The sequence below is a fragment of the Carcharodon carcharias genome, chromosome 16 (genome assembly GCF_017639515.1).
Source record: "Carcharodon carcharias isolate sCarCar2 chromosome 16, sCarCar2.pri, whole genome shotgun sequence".
NCBI lineage: Eukaryota > Metazoa > Chordata > Chondrichthyes > Lamniformes > Lamnidae > Carcharodon > Carcharodon carcharias.
The window spans coordinates 45,691,456-45,712,678 of record NC_054482.1 but is presented as its reverse complement, the minus strand read 5'-3'; the positions used below and the strand labels follow the sequence as shown (position 1 = coordinate 45,712,678).

Below are 21,223 nucleotides of genomic sequence, written 5' to 3'. Positions count from 1 at the left end.
AGTTATTTTAATGCATGCATCTGGTAATGTAACAGTGTAATAAGTATAGGAGATGGTGTGAGATGGGTTATTAAAATGAAGCCATCTTTTAGAATTATGATGGTTCATTTTTTGATAAGGAGGGAGATGCCATGAAGCTATTACTGTATATAATATTTTGGAAAATGTTTTTTCTTTTAAAATAGAGGTTTAGTTTGCGGGTATGTCTTAACTGGATTAAAGCCAGATAGTCAGGGTGCTTTGGTGTGCAAGTTTAAGATGTAAACTAAGAGTTAGAGTGCATTTGCATTTTTTGAATAGAGCATTTAAGAAGTGGGGTGAAAACTTGACGTCTTTCTAACAACTACCAAGCAATATGTTTATATTACTAATAAAATTGGTACAATTAATGGTGTTTCATTGTTAAAAGGTAAAGTTCAAAGAGGTTGTTGAAACAATGAAAATTAACATTCAAATAGACTGTAGGTATAACTTCAGTAGTTTTCGGGTGTGCAGGCAAAGGCAATGTAAAATCAAAAGGCAGCTGCAAGTCTCCAACTGGCTCCACAGTGAAAAGAACTTCATTTTGAATTCGTTAGGTGAAAATACTTTGCCTGGTGTCTGGTTAAGTCTATGGGTTGCTGTTGCCTTAATGGAGATTAGTTTGGGAATTTGTTAAAAGCTATAATAGTAGTAATTTGTAGCCATGTGTATACATTTTAACCTGTATAAATTATTAAAATGTTTAATTTAGTTTAATGTAAAACCTCAAGAACTAGTGGCCTGATTCCTGAATTTAGAGTGGCATCTCAAACATAACACTTAAAATTTTGGTTATGACAGTTGTTTAAAGTTTCCTTCTGAGATTTTTTTATAACTCTGCTTTGCCAACTGCATCGGTCATGACAGGCCTTTATACATAAAAGAACTAGCCTATTTTTTTTTAAATTATACCTTTCTTAAGTTGATATAAACAGTTAAAAGTTAATCTTAGGCCAAGCACTGTGTTCAAATAAATAAAAACAACCAAAAACATCCCTCCAACTGTCACCAACTCACACACTCCTCATGCCTTTCCATGCCAGCCTATGCCACATCATGCCCCCACCCATTCCCCAATGCGCCTCATACCCCCATGCCAATCCATGCCCTTCTACCCACCCCCATGGTCCCTCATAGCCCCTATGCCAACCCATGCATCTCTATTCACTTCATTGGCCCCTCATACCCCCTATGCTAACCCATATCCTTCCACCCACCCCCATGGTCCCTCATACCCTCTATGCCAACCCATGCCCCTTACCCTCCCCATGGCCCCTCGTATTTCCTATGCCCCCATATCCTTTATAGTCCCTGTGCCAACTTAGTGACAACTCATCTCTTACCCAGCAACCTTTGCCCTTAACCCCTCTATGCCAACTTACTTAGTATCCTTTGGCAGTTCCTTAACAGCTTTACAGTTCCTTGAAAGCACGACAGTTCTTTGACAGCTTGAAAGTTCTTTGACCGCTTGACAGTTCCAATGAGTTTATGCATAATAATGTTTATTTTTAACAATCCCAAAAGGTGCCTTACCTCCCCCAAAGGCATCCCAGGACCATATCCAAAGGGGTACCTTATCACCCCAAAAGGGTACCCTAGTGATCCAAATAAATGCACCATGTTCAGATCTCCTCTTACCTGGTCTAATCCGGGTTTCACACTCCTGGCCTACCAAAATCCCACTTCAGGGAAGGTCACTGGTGATCTAAATGACCAGCGGCTTCTGTAAATTCTGCATGAGCAAACCTTGGCCTAACCCCACCCACCCACCCCTCCCCCTCCCCCCACCCCCGTCCCCCACAAAAATGGAATATGCTGTGTCTTATGGTATTGAAAAATGTGTGAAATTGGGTTAAGACTATTTTGCTGTCTTAGCTAACAAAATGTTAGTCCAATTGGCCTACTGTTCTCCCTTCTGGTTTTCTTTGTTTCTGTTTCTCAATCTCTCTAGGCTCCCTCTCTTTTTCTGGTTCATCTCTCTCTTTTGACACATCTCTCTCTCTCTCTCCCTCTTAGATGGATGTTTGCCTCTAAATTTTTCTGGCTATGTTTTAAAATGTGCAGTCCAAGTAAATGGTTTTTACGTTGACTAGTAGCTCAAGGATAATTCCAAAGTTCAAACTTAACATATTTTTCAATTTAAAAAAAAAACTCAATTACTACTTGCAGTTTTGTTTCATTTCCTTGGCAGGTTTTCTTAAGATAAAATTGAATTGGGCCAGGATTTTTATATCAGACTCTGGCTTGCTGAGTATTGTTTATCAGTAACATATCATATAATGATACAGAATAGGTCATTTAGCTTATCATGCCTGCGCTGGTTCTTTGAAAGAGCTATCCAATTAGCCCCACACTCTGCTCTTTCCCCATAACTCTGTAAATGTTTTTCTTTCAAGTATTTATCCAATTTATTTTTGAAAGTTACTATTGAATGTAGTTCCGCCACCCTTTCGGACAGTGCATTTCAGATCATAACAACTGAAACTTCTACACTCAACACAAATAGTCCTGTAGGAAATATGAACTCAAACCCTAGACTTCTAAATCTGCTGTACACGTTTTAAAAAAACTAAATTACACTGTCTAGGTAAATATAATATTTTGGGGTTTTACCCTATTTTCTTTGACATTCCTGTAAGTAAGCTCTTATACCAACCAGTGTGACTTTACCAGCCCAATCAATATATATGTGAAAATCGTAAGACATGTGGGTTGAAGAAGGAACTTTTAGCTCTGTATTTTGGCTTCTTGAATATTTCGTGCTGGCATGTGATCATCTTGAAGTTAGTAGACAGAAGAATATACACTGATTATATTACAATTGGATACATTTATTGAGCATGCACAAAATAAAAGAACAAGACTCAGCTTAAGCATTTATTTACAGTAATTACAACAACAAAGATGAATCCCCTGCATTAAATCTCAATGTAAAACACTCTAGAATTTTAGTTGTTCAGTTCTTGTGTATTCTCTAGTCTGAACATTTGCAACTAGTCTCATGCCTGTTGGCTTCACATTGAGTGCAAGTGGCCTCATAAGACAACAATTAGATAACTCTTGCCTATAGAGCTGCCTATGAAAGAGACTACACATCACAGAATTACAATTTGGCCTGTCGTGTTTACACTGTAAAACTCTTTATTAAAATTCCCATTAAATCATCAATATTAAGCCTATCCCTACACCCTTTTACTTCCACCTACCCCTGCAAATATTTATATTTATCCACTGTTTTTTGTAAAGCTTTATTGTATATTCAGTTTCTGTTACTATTTCTGACAGGGTATACCATATCCAAACAGTCTGCAAAAATATTTTTCCTAATCACTTCTTGAGTTCTTTTGGCAATATGACAGGTCTGCCCACCCTTTTCAAACCTAACTCGAGTGATCATTTGAAGCAAAATACATTGAGGTATGACAGATACAGATGTATACGATACAGAAGTTTATTTTTAATAACTCGAGTCTATGCACATTTGTCGATTTTTGTTAAAACTATAAGTCTGTCATTTGCTGTACCAAACTGGGGCCTGAAATTTGAATTAGACCCATGTGAACCTTAGACGTATTTTTAATTATTTTAAGAATGAGAAAGCCCCGTTTCTGTTGCTAAGCTGAGTGCAAGGCATAGTAAGCTTAGGACTGAACACCATAGGTATCTGTCTGACATCAGCCGCTCTTTAACTCTTGTTCAAGTGTTTTTTGTGAGGAGAACTAGTGCCTTTTTTAGAATTTTGCTTGTGGGAGCTTGGAAGTGCAGGTGAGTTATTAAGGTTAGGCTGGAGGAGGGAGGAACGTATTAATGACATAGAATAGAAAGGGTTAGAGCAGAAGCGAGTGGATCAGTTACACAGTTCATAAAGGTCTAGTAGGTTTTTTAAGTGATCTGGAGAAACTCTGTAAATGACAGTAATCTGCTCAGAAATGTTCCAAGATCAGCCACTACCATCTGTGTGTTTACTGCGAACTAAAATCAAAGACAATACAATTAAATCCAAATGATTATGAAGATAATATCAGAAATTTATTAGAAAATAAGCTGAGAAACGTAAACCATAGTTGTAAAGTGGGAAATTAATTCCACAAAGCCCATTTACCAACAATTTATACATGTTTTAAATCATTCATGAGATTTGGGCATCACTGGCAAGGCCAACATTTTAAGAAAATTCATTCATGGGATGTGGGAGTCGCTGACTAGGCAAGCATTTATTGCCCATCCCTAATCCCTTGTTCAGAGGGCATTTAGGAGTTAACCATATTGCTGTGGGGCTGGAGTCACATGTAGGCCAGACCAGGTAAAGACAGCAGATTTCCTTCCCTAAAGGACAGTAGTGAACCAGATGGGTTTTTACAACAAAAACAGAATTACCTGGAAAAACTCAGCAGGTCTGGCAGCATCAGCGGAGAAAAGAGTTGACGTTTCGAGTCCTCATGACCCTTCGACAGAACTCAATGCTGCCAGACCTGCTGAGTTTTTCCAGGTAATTCTGTTTTTGTTTTGGATTTCCAGCATCCGCAGTTTTTTTGTTTTTATCTCTGGGTTTTTACAACAATTGGCAATGGTTTCATGGTCATTATCAGACTTTTAATTCCAGTTTTTTATTGAATTCAAATTTCACCATCTGTGGTGGTTGGATTCGAACCCTGGTCCCCAGAGCATTACCCTGGGTTTCTGGATTACTAGTCCAATGACAATTTATTGCCATCCCTAACTTTTTTTATAGCATCTTAGTTTAAATACTTTTATTGCTTCTGTATATAGCTATTATTTTTCTGAATGCTAAGTAAATCCTTGAAAGTGAGATATTGGTTCTAATAGGAGGGCAATTTTCACTATTCACCAATCATCTTCATCACAGGATATTTCATCTATTGAGACCAGAGCGAGCCCTCCACACAGGTCTTGAAAAAACTCCATAAGGTGGAATTTCTAAAGTTGAACTAATTTTTACTCTACCTAAGTATGAGAGAGGGAGAAAAGACAAAAAGTTAATTGGGTGTCATTTAAACATTCCATTTGATTTATTTTGTACAAAGCTAGTTGATTGTTCAGCATTAAATCGCAATTGGGTGTATCTAAAGACATAATAGTGGTGTTGCAAGTGCCATACATAATCTTGTATCTTCTCTATGTCCTAAAAAAGGGCAATGAATAAGATAAAAGAATTGAAATATAAAGCATGTGCTCCAGTGTATGGGTGTACGGACAAGGTAGGGAAGTGACAGGTTTAACTGGGCTCCAGCCACCAAAATGCTGCCTGGGATGTGCAATTTGGTTCAGCTAGTAGCAGTAGGCTGGGGGCAGGCAGAGCAACAATCAAGCTCTGCAGAGGATATAGTGACACTGCAGGCACAAATCCCCATAATTAGCACAGTGCTAACCCTCCCATAGTTCACAAAATGCATTGTGTCAACAGTATTCACAGTACAGAAGGTGAATGATGCTAGCATTCCTAGGCTTGGATATGCATAGCATTAACAGCTTTCAGGTAACATTAGAAGTGATAATATATGGTGCTAATGTTACAGGTGCACTAATGTTAAGACACATGGCCACAGAAATAACTGATCTAGTCTGTTGACTGGAACAGAGTTGGTTTCTTATTTAATTTTGTTGAGGGGGTAACTGAATGAGGTTATGCTATTGTGTGAAGAATTTATGCCAACTGTTACTTGTCATCATGAACACATTCCTGCACTGAGAGAATGCCTAATATAGGCCTGAAAATTGGTTGAAAGATGGACGGAGCTTCAAGCTGTCACAATCTACTGTAAAATATGCTTTGTTTTTCCAGGAGGGTCCTGTTAAAAGCAATTACATCTAGATAAGGAGAGCAGAGCAATATTTTATGTAAAATTCCCTCACTTCAGATACTTGTTACTTCACTTATTCTAAACATAACTGTAACTTCTTAATTCATTGTTGGGTGAAAATCTAAATGGAAATAAATTGAACACCAATAACATTTTATAAAGTTATTAACATGTTTTACTGAAACATAGTTTTGTAGCCTCAATACCCAGTTTTGTGCATGTTTCTCTGTATATGATGTTCAAGGATCTAATCAGGTCCTTGGATAATCTCTTGTCGAGTTATTTGTGAACTGCATGAATGGAAATCCAAACTCAGGACAGCTTTCAACCTTTTCCAAAAGAAGTTCTGTTGATACTCATTCTGAGGCCATTCCAGGTAAGTGTTTCTGTTCATCAGTTTCCTTAGTTTGCAGAATCGATCTGGGATGGAATTCTTTGGAATAGGTTCTAACAGGAGCAAGATAAGACTGTCCTTTTTGTCATCAAATACCTGTTGGTGTGCAAAGAAGAATTCATAGTGGCACCATTCACTTTGCACAAAATGTTTTGAAAGGATAAATATAGTTTTGTAGCTTTTTGATATGCAGTCAATTATATTGTTAATTATTGACTTTCCAGGTTTGAAATCTCTTTCATGGATACAGATGTGGTATGGTGGGTCATTATTTTCTAACTGTACCAGCAATTTGTTCTTCACCCATGGCGAATCATGTTCACTGTATGAAATGAAAGCATTGTATTCAATTTTATTTTCAACCAAACTGACATCTGCACTTCTTTTAGCTTTAAGCCAGAGCCAGAGTGTGCGGATGTACCAGGTAACATTATACTTAATACACAGCACAACAGACACAGCTATCAAAAGTGCTAAACATGCCAAAAAGACCCCAACAAATAAGGGAATTTTGCACTCAATGGGAGAAAATTTCAGGAATTGGATAACTTGACCCTTGAATTTTTGTGGACTGTCACATTTATACTGGTCTGGCCAATCAAGAAGCACTGTGTGTGTCTGTTGAACATAATTAGAGACTGACTGAATTGCACAGAAGCATTCCAAAGGGTTATTGCTGAATTTGAGCTCAGCTAGATCTAAGGACTGTAATGAGTGTATGTTTAAGTTATTAATTTTATTGTGGTCAATGTACAAGATTTTAAGCGATTGACCCACTGGATTCTCAGGAAAAGATACTATGTTGTTTCCTGTCAAAAAAACCTCGCTAAGATTTCTCAGTCCTTTGAGGTTTGGGACCGTGGTGATTGAATTGTAACTCAAGTCTAGTGATTCCAGTGATGTTGGCAAGCAGCCAAACACATTACCTTTCAGGTTATTGTGTGAAAAATTTATATGTGTCACAATTTGAGGCCATGTGCAGGTGGGTGCCTTCCACAGTACAAGAACATTATGGCTCGCACTTATATGAGTCAAGTTTTTCATTTTAAATAATAATGTACTAAATGTTTGTAGATTTGAAAATTTGTTCTTGTTTACTATGAGAGTTTTAAGATTGGGAAAAGGAGCAGAGCATTTTTCAGGAATAAAGCTGAATTCTTGAAGCAAGTTAGAAGTTATGTCCAAATATCTTAAATGTATCATAATTTTTGATACCTTACATGGAACATAAAACAAACTTCCCTCTTGTATTACTAACTCTGTTAGTTTTGCAAATATATCAAGAAGATATTCAAGTGAGTAAAAATGGTAGAAGTTTGGATTATCTACATTAATTATGTGAAGTTTGTGCAAATTAACCTGGTCAGCTGGGTCAACCTTTATTTCCCATTTGCCAATGCCATCCATTCTAATTGTATTTAAAAATAATTCTTTTATGGTTGAGTGGAGAACGCAGTTAAAAAAATAAGTGGCCAAAGAATCATCAATAGTAATATTCTGCACAACTAGTGTCAAGATATTTGATTCCTTCAAAGGTAAAAAGAAATTTACATCTTTTGCATTTTTGACTAAATCAGAATTTAGAATTTCCAATGTAGTGGTCGTTTTTGGAATATCCTTGAAAATATTGATCAATAATTGTGCTTTCTGCCCAAACTGTAAATCTAAAGAAAGCTTTTCTACATTCTGCAAGACATTAAGTGTTCCGGATTCATATGTCTGCAGGTCTCCAGTAATTAAATAAACCTCCTTAAGTGGGATTCCATGAAGTGCAGATAAGGAGCTGGACTTCAAGGAAGAAAGGTGAGTGTTCCCAAAACGTAGAGAATGCAGTTTCTGTAGTTTGTTGATCTCTGCTCCAAAGTCAACTGTATCAAACTGGTTGTTGGTGATATCAAGGTGTGTTAGTGACTGGAGATGGTTAAATGGCAAGGCTGAAATATCATGCAAAAAATTATTTGAAAGATCAAGATACCTTAGTTCTGAATTTTTTGCAAATGACCCAGGTTCTATCACAGTAATGTGATTGAATTGAAGAAAAAGATTTTTCAGCTTGGTAAGGTTCTGGAAACTCCGCTGTTGAATTATTGTAATGTTGTTACAAGACAAGTCCAACATCTCTACATCTGGCCCCAGGATGCAAGGAGAAAATGGATAGCCAATTCTTGAACAATTTACAAAAGAAGTATCTATCCTCTTTGGTGTTGCACAACAGCCAGCCATAAATAGAGCACTTGTCAACATAGCAACTGCCCCTAGGTGTGTCATCTTGGCTTTGATGTCTGTAAAGTAAATTCTGCTTCCAAGTAACAGCTCCTCCATTCACACATTGACCATCTTCAAGCACACCCTGTTAAAAGACAAATATGAATTATGGAAATCTGGCCTTGATCTCAAAGAAGCTATCAGCAGCACAATATTCAGTGCAATCCTGATTCCACTTAAAATATCCAGACACATGTCACACAAATTACTATACGTTACCTCATTATAAATAAATCTTTTGGTTTGAGAGTTTTAGGTGCTAGGTGGCTGTGCATCAGGCACGATAATAATCGGAAGCAGATGAGAGACTGTTAACGACAATAAAGTATTTTGGGTGGTTTTAGCCAAGTATTACAAACATGTGAACATATGAAATAGGAACAGAAGTAGGCCATCAACTCCTCGAGCCTGCTCCGTCATTCAATAAGATCATGGCTGACCTGTTTGTTTCTCAAGTTCTACATACCCATCTATCCCCGATAACCTTTCATTCCCTTGCCTAACAAGAATCTATCTACCTCCTCCTTAAAAACATTCAGTGACCTGCCTCCATCGCATTCTGAGGCCAGAGAGTTCCAAAGTCCCACAACTCATTGTGAGAAAAAATTCTTTTCATCTCTGTCCTATAAGGGCGACCCCAAATTTCAAAACAATGTCCCCTAGTTCTGGACTCACCCACAAGAGGAAACATCCTTTCCATGTCCACCTTGTTAAGACCATTCAGGATCTTATATACTTCAATCAAGTCACCCCTCACTCTTCTAAACTCCAGTGGAAACAAGCCCAGCCTGTCCAACCTTTCCTCATAAGACAACCCGCTTATTCCAGGTATCATAGAAGAAACATAGAAAACATAGAAACATTGAAAATTTACAGCACAGAAGGAGACTATTCGGTCCATCAAACCCGTGACCAAAAAAGAGCTTTTAGCTTCGTCCCACATTCCACCTCGTGATCCGTAGCCATTACAAGATTAAAGCACTTCAACTACATATTCATGTTCTTTTAAATGCAATAGGGTTTCTGCATCTACCACCTTTTCAGTCATTGAATTTTAGACCCTGATGACCTGCTGGGTGAAAAAGTTCCTCCTGAACTCCTCTCTAACCCTTTTACCAATTACTTTAAAGCTATGCCCTCTGGTTCATAACCGCTCTGCTAAGGGAATTTAGCACTCTATCTAGACCATTGAGGCCTACTCTGTTCCAAAGAAAAGAATCCAGCCTATCTAATCTGTCCTCGTAGCTAAAACTCTCCAGGCCAGGCAACATTCTTCTAAATCTCCTATCTACCATCTCTCTTTCTCTCATCTGATCACATCCTTCCTGTAATACGATGACCAGAACTGTACTCAGTACTCTAGCTGTGGCCTAACTGGTGTTTTATACAGTTCCCATAACCTCACTGTTCTTACATTCTGTGCCTCGGCTAATAAAGGGAAGTATCCCATTGCCTTTTTAACCACCTTATCTATCTGGCCTGTTACATTCAAGGATCTAAGGACTTGAGGTTCAAGGTCCCTCGGCTCCAACTACACTTCTCAGCATCCTACCATTTATTGTGTCTTCTCTTTCCCTTGTCTTCTCTTTCCTCCCAAAATTACCATGTCATCTGCCATTTTTTTACTCACCAGACCAGCCCATTTATAACCTCCTGCAGTCTATATCTTTCATCCTTGCTATCAACCACAGTGCCATTTTTTTATGTCATCAGCAAACTTCTTAAACATGACCCCTACATTTAATCTAAATATATACTTCCAAAATCTAGGGACCTGGTACTGAGCCCTTCAGACTGGGAACAGCCTTCCATTTCACAGATACACCTGTCAAGCATTACCCTTTGTTTCCTGCCACAGAGGTAATTTTAGACCCAACTTTCCACTTTTCCCTGGACCTCATGTACTTTTACTTTGTTGGCCAGTTTGCCGTGTGAGAGCTTGTCAAAAGATCAACCTTCTTACCCTTGCTAATATGCATGTAGCCTACATCAAACATTTCACCTACATCAACCCTCTTGTTACTTCCTCCAAAAATTCAATCAAGTTAGTTAGACATAACAATAACAACAACAAAAATAGCTGGAAAAACTCAGCAGGTCTGACAGCATCTGCAGAGAGGAATACAGTTAACGTTTCGAGTCCCTATGACTCATCGGTTCTGATGAAGAGTCATACGGATTCAAAACGTTAACTGTCTTCCTCTCCGCAGATGCTGTCAGACCTGCTGAGTTTTTCCAGCTATTTTTGTTTTTGTTTCAGATTTCCAGCATCCGCAGTATTTTGTTTTTGTTTTAGTTAGACACAACCTTCTGTTAACAATCCATGCTGACTGTCCTTGATTAATCCATTCCCTTTCTAAATAATGATTAATACTGTCCCTCAGATATTTGTCCAATAATTTGCCCATCACTGAGGTAAGGTAGCTGGCCTGTAATTACTCCAATATCCTCCTCCCTTTTTAAACAATGGTACAACATTACCAGCCTTGCAACTCTCTGGTAGCACAGCTGTAGCCAGAGAGGATTAGAAAATGATGGTTAAAGCCCCCACTATTTCCTTCTTTGCTTCTCTTAGCAGCCTGGGATATATTTTGTCTGGGCTTGGCCACTTATCTACTTACAAAGATGTTACGCCCCTTAATATTTCCTCTCTCACTATACTTATCCCATGCAATATTTCCTATTCCTTCTCCTTAACTACAATGACTGCATCGCCGCACCCTCTACAGAGGGTGGAATTTTAATTGTGGTGTATCGCTCCTGATGGTCTAACTGCAACTGTGCACCATTTCTGCTCTCTTGCTCTTTTTCGTTTCCCATGTGATTCTAATTAAAAACCAAATTGCCGGTGGAGTGGATGGCATGGAGTGGGGGAAGCTTTGCATTGGTGAAACCTGCCATCAGCTGACAATGTTGCAACTACTGGCGTGCTATAAAAGAGCTTCCTGGACAAAAAGAGATTCTCTGAATCACAGCCACAACTTTGCTGCCAAATACTTCCCATCTTCTATGGTGCCTTCCCTGGATGGCTGCATCCTGACCAGCCCCGCTGGTTGCCTGCCCCGCTGGTGTTGCAGCCTTTGTCACTGACTGGCAAGAGCCATCCTTTGTTGCACCTTGTCCTCCTGTCCCAAGGTTGTAGGAATATTGGGTGTATGAGGCCCATAGGTATTCTGGCAATTGAACTGTGTTAAGCAGGCAGATATTGCTCTGAGAACATGTGTGTCTGTGAATTTTATTCATGGAATGTATGATCAGTGAGATTCTCAATGTCTTCCATTGTCCACACCAAAACTCCACCCACCACACACAGGGCTCCTCCCACTTTTATGTCTAAACTTGGCACAGTACGTTCTTCTGGAGACATAATGAAGATAGTTAATGTAAGATTTGCGATAGAACCCATTACCCTCCCCCCCCTCCTCCTATCACATTCATGCTTGTCCCCGCCACCCCCCCACCTCACCACACCCAGGATGCTAGGCCCTTCCCTTTTCCACTCCTTGATGCCACCAACCATGCTCTGTCCTCCCTTGGATCCCTCTTCCACTCTTCCATGCCCCTTACCACACTCCACCCTCACCACTGACTCACCCTTGCTGGTCCCAAGCCTACATGTAAACTGCCATCCTCCTGCTCTGCTCCCTTGTGCCACAGAGTTCAGCAAGGAAAATCATCGACCTCAGACACAACAGCACAAAGCTGACTGGTGCACACCACCTTTAAATTAACGTGAGAGAGGTTCTCATGCACTGCTGACTTTATCTTGGTGGGATGTAATTACAAAAGAGTTCACGCTAATGAGCATTCAAGGCATACAAATGTATTACAGGTATGAACTCGCCACAGGACAGCATGAGGTCGGACATGCTGCAAATATGTCACTGTCTTAACCTTTGCATCTCAATCCACTGTTGGAAATTTCAGCTCCTAGCTATTTAGGTCATCCAACACACCACATTTCCTGCTCTTGCAGGCTCTAGAAAATCCTCCCCGAGTATTCATTAAGAACCATGCTCTTGTCTCCACATGGAGGTTCCCTTCTTGTTCTCTAACGGGCTCTATGCTTTCTGTAGTTATCCTTTTGCTCTTTATGTATTTATACAGTATCCTTGATTTTACTTGCCTATATTTTTTCATATCCTCTCTTTGTTTTCTCAATTCCACCCATGTGGAAATAAATTTTAAATTCAGTCCGGAAGGCTATAAAGTGCGTAATCGGAAGATGAGGTGCTGTTCCTCCAGTTTGCGTTGAGATTCACTGGAACATTACAGCAGGCTAAGGACGGACATGTAGGCATGAGAGCAGGGTGGTGTGTTGAAATGGCAAGCGGCAGGAAGGCCTGGGTCATACTTGCGGGCAGACCAAAGGCGTTCCACAAAGTGGTTACCCAGTCTGACTCATCTTGGCTTTCCGTCCATTATTTTATCTCCTATCTTTTAGCCTATTTCAATCCCTTCCCCCCACCCCATCCCCACTAGGACCATCTGTCACTTGCTCATCCTGTTTTCTACCCTTAATGTCACCATTAGCACATCCTTTAGCTAATACCACCACCGTCAACATCCTTTTGTCCTTTTGTCTATTACATCTTTGGCAATCTCTCCTTTGTCTCCACCTATCACTGGCCCACCCCCCCTAAACAGCTTCTATTTCACCACATTTCTACTTCTCTTTAGTTCTGATGAAGAGTCATACTGACTCAAAACGTTAACTCTGTATTCCTCTCCTCAGTCCTGCTGAGTTTTTCCAGGTATTTTTGTTTTTGTTTCAGATTTCCAGCACCCACAGTATTTTGCTTTTAAACTTGTAAATCATCATTGCCTTGAATGTGGACAGAGTTGCCATTAACTTTTTACAATTTTAGTGGGCGGCACAAAAACCCTAGGAATTCCAAGTGTAGTGAGACTTATGCCATAATTTCATGTCCTCTGCACTGGAAAAAGAACCCAGTGTTGTAGACATTCAAATCAAACGCTGCAAGTTTGACTTGCCCGCAAGTATGACCCAGGCCTTCCTGCCGCTTGCCATTTCAACACACCACCCTGCTCTCATGCCTACATGTCCGTCCTTAGCCTGCTGTAATGTTCCAGTGAATCTCAACGCAAACTGGAGGAACAGCACCTCATCTTCCGATTAGGCACTTTATACTGACTTTAAGGATTTAACTATAACTCCCACTTTCTATTTAGCGAAGTACTGCCAGTGTAGGGTGGATTTGTAATTTTAATGTTGACTTGGTTTTCTTTTTATGGTCCCATTCAGCATTTTGTGGACAGTATTTCTAATCGATCTACTCTCTCTTTGCTATTCACATACTCTGGGTACCTCACAAATATCTTTAGTTTCTATCATTTTGTCTCCCATTGTCTCATGGGCACTCGGAATCCTAAAGCACAGAGGGAGGCCTGTTTGGCCCATTGTATTTGTGCCAGCTCTGTGAAAGGAGCTATCCAATTCGTCCCACTCCCCTGCTCTTGCACCCTGCCCTGCAGATTTCTCCTTCTCAAGTATATATTCAACTCCCATTTGGAAGTCGCTTTTGAACCTACTTCATTGCTTTTTCATCGCTTGCGTTTGCCCTCCTCCTTCTCTCCTGTGCCTTTTTAAATGCTGTTCATCTGACTTCTTCCAGTTCTTTTAATGGTGCATCCGCCTAAAACCTCAACACACCTTATTCTGGCCACAAGCGTTCCCTTTCCCTTAGCGCGATGTGGAAATACTTTCTATGCGATTAGGTTACATCTAGCTGCAGAATTACAAAATCTACGTCTAAGAAAAAGGTGAATGTTTGCTGCTGGTTGGGAGCTGTGCTGTTGCGTAACATTTCTAAAAGTTACTTATATGAACATTACCTTTCTGAGCAAAAACAAAATACCTGGAAAAACTCAGCAGGTCTGACAGCATCTGTGGAGAGGAACACAGTTAACGTTTCGAGTCTGTATGACTCTTCAACAGAACTAAGGAAAAATAGAAAATAGGTGAAATATAAGCTGGTTTAAGGGGGGTTGGGACAAGTAGAGCTGGATAGAGGGCCAGTGATTACCTTTCTGAGTTTCCACTTCAAGTCGAGTCTTTCAAAACCGGAACACAATTTTCTTGAATTGCTGTAACTTTTCTATTCCCGTACCCGTCCTTGCTGTATTTCAACACGTGACAATCTGCTGCCATTTATTGGCAGATGCGGAGCTATTTTCAAACTGATCCCATTGTGATCTTTTCTTGGTCATTAAAGTTTGTTTCATTTCAGTAATTGCTTTCTCGTCGCTTTGCATTTAACCTGGAAAAGAGGTAAATAAAGCACACGGACCCCTGTAGAAATGATCCTGCAGCGGGCGCTATGTTTTCTCCACACATATACCCTGCAACTTCCTGCTTCCTGAACCAAGTCCTGGAACTAGGCGGTGATCTTTCGTAAGATGCAGAATACTTGGTGAAATCGGGAGGAAGCTCCCTGTATGGCTTGTAAAAGTCACACATTTCGCGAAAACAGAACTCCTCCATTTGTTTCGTAAGCAATATTCAGAGATCAGAAAAATGTCCGAGCTTGAGCACAAGGAACAAGCTTTAACCGCGGGTTTCATAAATGAGCTTTACCTGTGAAAGCGTCGGTTGGTTGGATACACTTCCATACGTCATCGCATGCACCTTTGTCTCCTTCTCCTGGGATGAACAGTTCAGACCATTCGGTCCATCCTGCCTGTGCTGGGTCTTTTGAAAGAGCTACTCAATTAGTTCTGCTCCCCTTTTCCCCCATGTCCCTTCATTTTATTTTTTATTTCAAGTTTTGAAAATTACTATTAATCTACTTCCCACGACACATTCCAGATCACAACTTGCTGGATAAAAAAGCTTAATTTCCCTTTTGGTTCTTTTGCCAATTACCGTCAATCTGTTAAATGTCTTTTTTTTAGCAATAATAAATGTTAATTATAGATTGATAGTTGATTTATAAACCCCATTAGTGGTATATTTAATCTCTAACAGCTCTCGTTACAAAAAATATAGTATTGCATTAGAAAATGTTTGACAAAACCATTTACTGTTACCAGTTATGCATTCTGTCTCAAAAACGGAGGGTCATTATTTACCAGCTTAGTATCTCTAGTTCTGATGAAGGGTTATACGGACTCGAAACATTAACTCTGTCTTCCTCTCCACAAATGCTGTCAGTTTTTCTAGCATTTTTGTTTTTGTTTCAGACTCCCAGGATCTGCAGTATTTTGCTTTTATCGCAGTATCTCCAGTTTGAGGAGTTGGTGAATGAGACAAGTTACTGTTGGATATTCTATTTTGATTGATAGTTCCATAACCAAACTCTTTCTAAAACTGAGTGTGATTAACTATTGTTAATTTGTACAAAACAGGGGGTCTGTCTCTTTTTTATTCTCTCAGTCTTCTTGTACAATCCAGGGTCACTGAATTTGCTCTGTTCGTTTCAACAGTGAGGACGACTGAGGATGTGGAGCAAGAGACCAAAGCAAAACCCCACCAACCATAGTAATATCAGTGATTAAAGCAGAGAGACTCAGAGACAAAGTGAATTAGAGATATACATTGAGAGAGAGAGAGAGAGAGAGAGAAAGAGGTGGAGCTGAAAAGAATGAGGCGGAATCAGAAAGAGAAAGATGCACAGAGACCCAGAAAGAGACAGAGGCTGAAAGATGCACATGGAGAGAACACAAGATTGAGAGAAACACACAGGCGCAATAAAAGACTGAGACTGAGAAACACACATGAAGGAGACAGAGAGGCGCACAGACAGAAACACAAAGAGACAGAGACTGAGAGAGACACACAGACAGAAAGAGAGAGAGAGACGGACACAGAGAAGCACACACACAAACAGTGAGAGGGGACAGTGAGGCACACTGAGCCTTGGCTTTCAAAAAATTATTTTGAAATTCCTTCACTTCAACTACTTTTACCCTATCCCTTTTCAGTTTTCATTGCCACCCACATTCTCCCTCTGCCTTGCCTGGAGGGCAGGAGGTTTTTCTTTACATAAAGAATCATGTGTTATTGTCAATGGCTCCTTTGTTTTGTACCACGTACAACCAGCAGGGCTGGGAAAGCCATCATTTATTATGGCTACCCAACCCAACCCTCCCTTTGGCCTTGCAGCATGAAATCATTTATAATTTGATCTCTCCTGCCCTCCACTAATATAGACTTCGTCTTGTTGTTCTGCACCCTCCTCCTTTCACTTGCTCAAAACCTATTACATTTCTAACTTTTCCTAGTTCTAATGAAAGATCACAGACCTGAAACATTAACCCTGTTTCTCTCTCCACAGAGCTGCCAGACCTGTAGATCTAGCATTTTTGGTTTTTATTTTAGATTTCCAGCACCCAGAGACTTTTGTTTTTGTATGAGTGTCATTTTGGAATCTATTCAACTACAAAAACGACCTGCTTATCCTTTTCCTATGTAAATTGGTCAGTAATTGATATTCAGTCAATTTGCCACTCTCATTAGGTAGATAGCAATCATCAGGCACTCCCTTCATAAAGAGGCAGTGAGCATCATGACTCAAACTTTTTCTGAGTACAGCATGGAAACATTACCCAATTGTCACAGTTCCAACTGGTCAAACCACAATTTGTCATTCAACCAGTTAGAAATGTGACACAAAAAATCCTGCATTTATTTTGGTTAAGAAAGATAAATCTGATTTTTAAAAGAAATCAAAACTGTGTACATCAAAACTTTATTTTTTTGCTATTTTAAAATGGGCTTTTGCTGAAACTAAAGGTGGCTGTTACTGGTCACATGACTCAGGATTGACCAGTTCTCCTGGAAGCTTCCAACAGATTATGAGAATGAATGAGTGCCATTCTCAACCTTGTGGAATCTCAAACTCCATTGTAAGGCCACATTATAAGCATGAAACTAGAAGGCTAACAGATAAATTGGCTTCCCAGTGGGAGAGGTGATAACAAAAACAGAGACATCGAAACTCATTATATCTGAAGAGTTGTTAACAGCCACCATTTCACTCCTAAAGGAAACAATGAATTTTGGCCAGAGGCACTGAAATTGCTTGTGAAGCTGCAATGCATTGATGGGCCACTTCACATGACCCCATGCTTCGAGTTCTTGGCCAGTTTTGATATTATATTTCTAGCCTCACAAATCAGTCTGCTGATTACTTCGAACCTGAAAGGAACAACATCAGGGCTCCCGGCTGATCAAGCAGCTGGCCACAATCTCTCAACTCTTTGAAGCCTGTTTTATTTTAAAAGTATCCTCACTCACTTTCAAGGATTTTTGTGCTGCTGTCTCCAACCAGGGACTCATCTGAACTGAGCTCCACCATGAATGAAACTTCTTCTGGATGTTAGCTTCCTGGACTCTGGAAATCACATGAACTAAAATCCATTTCTGTGGGTCTTTTACTGTTGTTATCCATCATTGTAAAAACTCCCACTTTTCTATCCCCTTTACTGTATATGTGCGTATGAGGTTGCCAACGTCATCCCCTGCCCTCCACCCTCCTACCACCTCCCGCACTCACCCCTGGATTTGAAAGTGAAATAAACTAACCTTCTGTGTTAATCGTAAAGAGTTTGCTGCATGTTACTTATGAAATTGGACCACACAAACTGAGGGTTTGGGAAAAGACGCTACAATCTACCTTAAAAATAATTCAAAAATCCCTCTGCTTACAGACAGATGGTGAGAGGATAAAGAAGTTGAGTTTTCCCCTCTCTTTCCTCTCTGTAACATCAGTCAACTATGTTCCCTGGAGAGGATGGATGATGCTCCCTTGCTCTGTGACAATACTAGTTTGTCAATTGCCAAATAGGTAGCTGATTGCTATCAGACCGAGTCACATATATAATAACAAGCTTTTCTTTCAAAGGGGTTCTTCTTTTGTTTCAATCCATACCTGGCTACACACAACATAGTATGCTTGTGTCAAAGGGACTTCTCCATGTTGGTACTCTATAAGGTCACCTTATTTATGAATCTCTCAAGAAGTAGTTTCCTCTATTATTATGTAGAGACAACCAGACGAACTGGGAAGGTATGAACACCACTGAAAATAGATTTTCTTCTTGAACTATTGACACATTATTTGCTGTCATGTGTTCCCTTCATTCTCCTTTGATGTTTATCTTTATGAAAATCTGATTTAACATCAAAGGAAGGATAGGTTTGTAATTCAGGGATCCTATTGGAGGTCTTCAGTTTTCTATTTCACCATTATTTTGATATTATTTTGTACAGACCATCTTGTGCTAATTCCCTTTATAACAATCTACAAGTGCTTGCTGAGAAGAGAATAAAGTATTTTTATGGAAGGGTTTTTAAAAAAGTTCATTCATGGGATATGGGTGTCGCTGTCTAGGCCAGCATTTATTGTCCACCCCCACTTGTCCTTACAATAGGTAGACTGTTGCTAATTCTATTGTATAATAGCTTTCTGGTTTAGGTAAACATTAGTTCAATTAATTATTGGGAAAACTGAAATCATTGCCTTTGGTCCCTGCCAAAAACTCCACTTTCTCTCCACTGATTCCATTCACACCCCGCACCGTGCAACCGTCTGAGGTTGAACCAGACTGTTAGCAACCTTGGTGTCACTTTTGATCCTGAGATGTGCTTTCAATCATATATCCACTTTCATAGCATTGTCCATCAACACCTGCCTTAGCTCTTCTGCTGCTGAAGTCTATCCATGCCTTTATTACCTCCAGACTTGACTACTCCAATATACATCTGGCCAGTCACCCACATACTACCCTCTGTGAATTTGAGGTCATCCAAAACTCTGCTGTCCATGTCCTAACTTGTATTAATTCACATTCACCTATCACCCCTCTGCTTGCTAACCTACACTGGCTCCTGGTTAAACAGTGCATTGATTTAATTCTCATCCTTGATTCAAATCCCTCCATGGCCTGCTCCTCCCTATACATATAATTTCCCCCAGTCCTACAACTCTGCAGGATATCTACAGTCCTATAATTCCAGCCTCTTGAACATTCTCGATTTTAATTGTTCCAACATTGGTGGCCATGCCTTCAACTGCCTAGGACCTGTGCTGTAGAATTTCCTCCCTATACCACTCTGCTTTCTACCTCACTTTCCTCCTTAAAGACAGCCCTTGAAACCTACCTCTTTAACTAAGCCTAATATCTCTTCATGTGACTTGGTGTTATATTTTGTTGTATAGTGGGCAGAATTTTGCTGTTGGCGAGCAGGGGGCGGGGCCCTCTTGCCAACACGTAAAATGACGCGGGATGACGTCGGACAGAACCCCCAACGTCATCCCGCCCCATTTAAATTTTCAGGAAGGCGGGGCGCAGCAAAATCAGCTGTGTGCCCGCTGACCTGTCAACGGCCAATTGAGGCCATTGACAGGATCAATTATACAATTAAAGGCCAGGAGCCCCGGCAGAAAATAGATAAAACATGAAACCTCATCCACCAGCGGGATAAGGTTTCATGTAGGGTTTTAAAAAGTTTAATAAAGTTATTATGTAAATTATGAATATGTCCTATCTCATGTGACATTGTCAGTTGAGGGGGACATGTTAAGGAATTTTTTTACTATTTTTCATATTTTTTAAAGTGTAAGCAATCTCCCTGAGGTTGCACTTAGCCTTATGGAGATGTGTGATCTTTGATGTGCATGCGTGAAAGAGCGCACTCTCGCTTTTGGGGAATCCCCCCCCCTGCCCACATGGGCGCATAGCTTCCCAACGGACGTCATGCCCGACAGGCAGAAAATTCTGCCCAATATGACTTGGGGCATTTTATTACGTTAAAGGTGCTAGATAAATACAAGTTGTTGTTTTGTATGTTGTTATGTTCTTTCTCTGCAATATATTTTATCTGTAAATAAATCTGGCCAAGTATATTTAGGAAGGGAATTCCAGAGATTAGGACCTAGACACCTGAAGACAGGGGCACCAATGGTTGACGATGGCAGTGGATGGTCAATAAGCCAGAACTTGAGGAATGCCCAGTCTTGGTGGGTTGTTGGACTGGAGCAAGTTAAAGATAGAGAGAGGCGAAGCCATGGAGGAATTTGAACACTTAAGTCAGAATTTTAAAACTGAGGCATTAGTGAACCGGGATCTAATTCTGATCAGTGAGAACAAGGGTAATGACTGACTGGGGCTAGAAGTGGGTTAGAATACAAACAGCAAAGTATAGATTATTCAAACTGGCAACAACTTGTCCATTGAGCTGCATCATGCTTTAAATCTTGACACCTTAATGATGAGGCAGAGCAGGCGGCAGAGAGGGAAAGAAAAGAAAGCAAATCTTACATGCCAGATCCCACTATCTCGTGGGGTGTCCTGCTGCATGTGTGTCCAAAGATCTGTGGGTCAAGGATTGGCCTGTTTAGTCACATGAAGACCCATGGCAGAGACTCATGACACTGAGTAGACATCATCCTCGAATCAAGGGACTGCCAGCGATGATATATGAGCTCAAATTTATGGAGGCTGGAGGTTGAGAGGACAGCAGGAGAATATTGGAGAAAAGTGTAGAGAAAAATCCCAAAATATAATAACCCCAATACAAATAAGTCCAAATAATCTGATTGGCAAAGTATGGACTTTGCATTTTCTAGCTAATACAGTGCTAAGAAACAAGAAACTTGAATTTATATAGTACCTTTTATTGACCTTAGGATGTCCCAAAATGTTTACAACCACTTGTGTATTTTTCAGATTCATTCATTGTTGTAATCTAAGGAAA

General features: G+C 40.0%; 1 protein-coding gene across 1 annotated transcript; it reads right to left on the bottom strand.

The window, feature by feature from the left end:
* Positions 1 to 6,000: 6,000 nt before the first annotated feature.
* LOC121288806 (toll-like receptor 4) lies at positions 6,001 to 15,035 on the bottom strand. The gene is made up of 3 exons (XM_041207538.1): positions 14,550 to 15,035; positions 8,213 to 8,587; positions 6,001 to 6,559 (listed from the first exon to the last, which is right to left on the bottom strand). Exons 2-3 carry the CDS (start codon positions 8,557 to 8,559, stop codon positions 6,091 to 6,093), a joined length of 816 nt encoding a protein of 271 aa, XP_041063472.1. The 5' UTR covers positions 8,560 to 8,587; positions 14,550 to 15,035; the 3' UTR covers positions 6,001 to 6,090.
* Between the last annotated feature and the right edge of the window lie 6,188 nt (positions 15,036 to 21,223).

Coding starts and splice junctions, on each gene's coding strand:
- LOC121288806 (XM_041207538.1), bottom strand. CDS start 8,559: ATGGAGGAGCTGTTACTTGGAAGCAGAATTTACTTTACAGACATCAAA. Junction 6,560..8,212: donor GCAAAAAATTCAGAACTAAG/GTATCTTGATCT, acceptor CATTTCATACAG/TGAACATGATTCGCCATGGG.